The sequence below is a fragment of the Bombus vosnesenskii genome, unplaced genomic scaffold, assembly GCF_011952255.1.
Source record: "Bombus vosnesenskii isolate JDL3184/JDL3185 unplaced genomic scaffold, Bvos_JDL3184-5_v1.1 scf7180000013294, whole genome shotgun sequence".
In the NCBI taxonomy this organism is placed as follows: domain Eukaryota; kingdom Metazoa; phylum Arthropoda; class Insecta; order Hymenoptera; family Apidae; genus Bombus; species Bombus vosnesenskii.
Window position 1 is genome coordinate 4,080,627 of NW_022882945.1, and position 3,988 is coordinate 4,084,614.

General features: G+C 34.9%; 1 protein-coding gene across 1 annotated transcript; it reads left to right on the plus strand.

Moving 5' to 3' along the window:
* The first annotated feature begins 2,065 nt into the window (after positions 1 to 2,065).
* LOC117233090 (mitochondrial import inner membrane translocase subunit Tim17-A-like) lies at positions 2,066 to 3,695 on the plus strand. The gene is made up of 3 exons (XM_033493025.1): positions 2,066 to 2,342; positions 2,928 to 3,213; positions 3,496 to 3,695. The coding sequence occupies exons 1-3, from the start codon at positions 2,250 to 2,252 to the stop codon at positions 3,693 to 3,695; spliced, it is 579 nt and encodes a 192-aa protein (XP_033348916.1). The 5' UTR covers positions 2,066 to 2,249.
* The last annotated feature ends 293 nt before the right edge of the window (positions 3,696 to 3,988 follow it).

The window sequence follows — 3,988 nt, forward strand, 5'->3', positions numbered from 1 at the left end:
AAATTATTATTCCTTATTGTCATATAGATTCCTTTGTTCGTTATCCCTTATAGATTCTTATTGTTAGCTTCATCCTTTTTCGGAATTCGTTGGTTGTTTCGCGATTTTTCATTTCTGTTGTGAAATGGAATATTCTTATATTTGTTTGCACATAAGAATTTGTATACTTTTGTACGAAAAGTATTGAAACTGAACTAGGAATTTTTATAAAAAGAACAGTAGATAGTACTAGTATGTATAGCGATCGGATAACAGGATGCGTGTAATATTTACGTTTTTCTCGCAAAAGATAAGAAAAAGAAAAATAAACGAAAGTAAGTGAATTGAAATATTTGTATAAATTTATCTTATTACATAGAAATAATTCGAAAATGCATTTCTATGCGAGCATTCCGATGCAAAGTTATGATTGAAGAGCAGCGGTACAAATGACGTCAAAATACGAAAAATTCGTGGAAACAGTTGGCATGTGAAGGTTGGTGGTAAGGTGCTTATGCTCTTCAGGTTGGTGTTTCGTACAAAAGTGTAGGGTAGGTAGACTTTACGCAGAAGCGGATTGGATTAGGATTTGGCAGAAAGGGTAGCAGAGGAGGAGGTCGAACCCAATTTGCATGCCATAAACCACGTCGGCTCGTGAGATTCAATTTGAAAAAGAGTAGAGGAAAGCCTGGCCATGCACGCGCACATGTACTGCGCTTTCCTTCTTCGGACAATCCTTATTCTATATATCTACTTGAAATTGTAGCGAAATTTTGAATTGTGAAACGATTAAATTAATTAGGTGTTTCAAATAGATAAGTTTTGCGTATGTACTGTATGTATATGTACTATGCTTTTTTCACGTATCTTCAGATAACTTTAAATGATCTTCTTCGGTCTTTACCGAAATTAAAACGAATTAATTGTTGGTCAATATTAACTATAGCTCATATATATCTCGTTTTATCGTTGAAAGAGAAAGTCCAGTCAAATTACGTTAATAAGTTAAGGACAATATTACGAATCAAGAATAATTATTTACGAAAGCAACTGGAGGGAAGCGACACCGAAAAGAATACTTATACGTACAGATGTACGAACATGTGTTTCGCGGCGTTAAATACGCGGTAACACTCGATGGATTTATTCAGTCTGTCATTGGACCCCGTGGCGACATGAAACTGCACACTTATTTCTCGTGTTACACCCACGTACCATTGGGTAATCATCGTATAATAGCCGAATAATCATTTGTACGAGAAGGGTCGCCACGATGAACGCTAGTCGGATAAATAAGAACCGAGGCCGGAGGCTAAGAGACCAATATGGCCACCTTAAACGCGCAACCCCGAGTGTCTAACCCCACTGAGATGTTTATTATTCACTTAGGATGCTCACGTATTATTTGTTCCCTGCTGAGCTTTTACCAAACTTAACCCCTTCGTTGAGTAAGCCAAGTTCTACCGAACAAGTGTTACGTGAAAATATTATGGCTCATAAAAGTATTCGGGCACTTGTTATCAGATAGCGGATTTTTGCGGGAATACATAGAATATGCAAAACTATATAAAACATTCAAAGTAAAGGTAACGCTTGTTATAACGTTTAATGGATAAAATAAATTTCATCTGCTTATCATGGGAAGGTTTACGATGACTACAAAAGATGTCGACACGTCGTTGTATTTATTGTAACATTTACGTACTAATTAATTAGGTCAAAGTATATTAAATTCCATATTGTTTGGTAGAACTTTCATATAACAAAGAAAAATTTTATGAAAATGAAATATAGGACCTGATGCTGTCTACGTATCTTCAACTCTACATTAACATGTATATAATATTAATATATAATATAATAATAATAATAATAATAATAATATTATTATTATTATTATTATATTAATATTATATATATATATATATATATATATATATATATATATATATATATATATATATATATGTATATGCAAATTAATAGCCGGTAGAAATCGATAACATTCATTAGTAGTTTCAAGTGATTTACGATAGTAGACTAACTTCACGATAATCTTGTAAAAATATTTTACGATTATATTAATACTCTTTTTACAACCATTATAAGAAGACTTGTGAATAGACTTTGGTTTATAATACGTAGCGTTACAGACGTAATCAAGGTAAAACCATGAGCGATAAATTTATGAAGAAATATTGTTAAGAATAGTACTGATCGGTTATGCTTACCATTATTGTCTCAAAGACAACTTGTAAGTAATTGACAACATGGAATATAATCGCGAACCGTGTCCCTGGAGAATAGTGGACGATTGCGGAGGTGCCTTCACCATGGGCGCCATTTGTGGCACACTTTTTCAAGTAAGTCATTTATACATATACAGTTGCTCACTGACTATTTGAACGCTTACCACAGGATTCTTATATGTGTATATTATGCGTGTGGTATATAATATATCCTGAAATTTCATTAACAGTATTATGAGTCATTACTGACGTGATTATTAGCAGAATTTAAAACCAGTTTGAAAATGTAATGTAAAAATGAATGAAAATATATTTAAGGACAGTAGAAAAGAAAAGAAAGAGAAGGTAAAAGAAGAATTATAAAACATTACAAACACGAAAGAGGAGGAGGGATAACGCAATGCTTTTTTGTTTATATTTTCCTTGTCTTTCGCTCCATTTGATGAAATTCTAAAAATATAAGCTACACATTTCTAGATACAAGTATACTATTATTTTCTTTTAAAGAATCAAAGCACGCATCGATTAATCTATACAAAACCTTGTATAAATCTATTTAAAAGAATAACTGCAACCTTAAAATCTTTAAAGCGCGGTCGCTTCTAGAATGGATATATGTGTTACTTTTGTTCATTTAATTTTGTCCAATGATGCATGCAGTATACCAACTGAGAGCTAATCATTTTTCTCTTCAAGCAGAGCGCCATCGGTTTCCGAAACGCACCATCGGGATTCCAACGACGCCTCCACGGCGGCCTAACGACAGTAAAAAACCGTGTTCCTCAAATCTCCGGCAACTTTGCTGTTTGGGGCGGCCTTTTCTCTGCTATCGAGTGCACCTTGATCCGCTGTCGTCGTAAAGAAGACCCGTGGAATTCCATATTAAGCGGAGCGCTGACTGGAGGCGTTTTGGCCGCGAGAACCGGATTTGTATCGATGATAGGCAGCGCTACCGTTGGTGGCATCTTCTTAGCTCTCGTTGAAGGCAAGCATCGCAATCATTATAATCTAAATTAGCCATTAACGGTCGAAAATTACCGTAGTGCGAACATCACACTTATACCGTAGGGAAAGAAACACTTCGCTCGAAAGAAATACAAAGTATTTCATTTTCATTTCTATCTATCTATCATCTTTACGGTAACTTAGCCGATATTCTGCCACTTAAACTGTTATTTTCCATTTAAACGAAAATTAACATTTACTCGATGATGTTCCCGTAAAAATTGTAAAAATAATCGTTACGTTTTATCTCTGATTCCGAAAGGATTCGGAATAATGGCGACGCGACTTCACGCAGATTCTTTCGCTCAACACATGCAGATGTACGAAATGGAGAATCTTCCGGAGTTCACCGGACTTGCGCCGAAAGCGAGGATAAGTTTCACTGGCGCGCCGATTAACGTGGATGTGCCGATGCAGATGAATGGTAATAGCGTGGAGGTTGATATGATCAAAGGTAGATGAGAACTTTTCTTACGCTTCTTTATTTTCTATTGTATTTTTCAAGAGTGTTTTTAGAGGTTTGGCAGTGAGGTATAGTGGTTATGTATTTGTACAAATTGTATTTGCATCTTGCGAAAGAAATTCTTTGTGATTTTCGAAGCGTTTACAGCGGCGAGGAATATTTTGTTTAAGTTTTAACGCGGGAAATTTTGTTAGACAGTAAGTTTTGTGAGAAACGATTTATATAGTTTTTAGAAGAAATTACTCATCCATTATCTGCGCGTGGCTGCTAAAAGTATGTGATATTTGTTTGT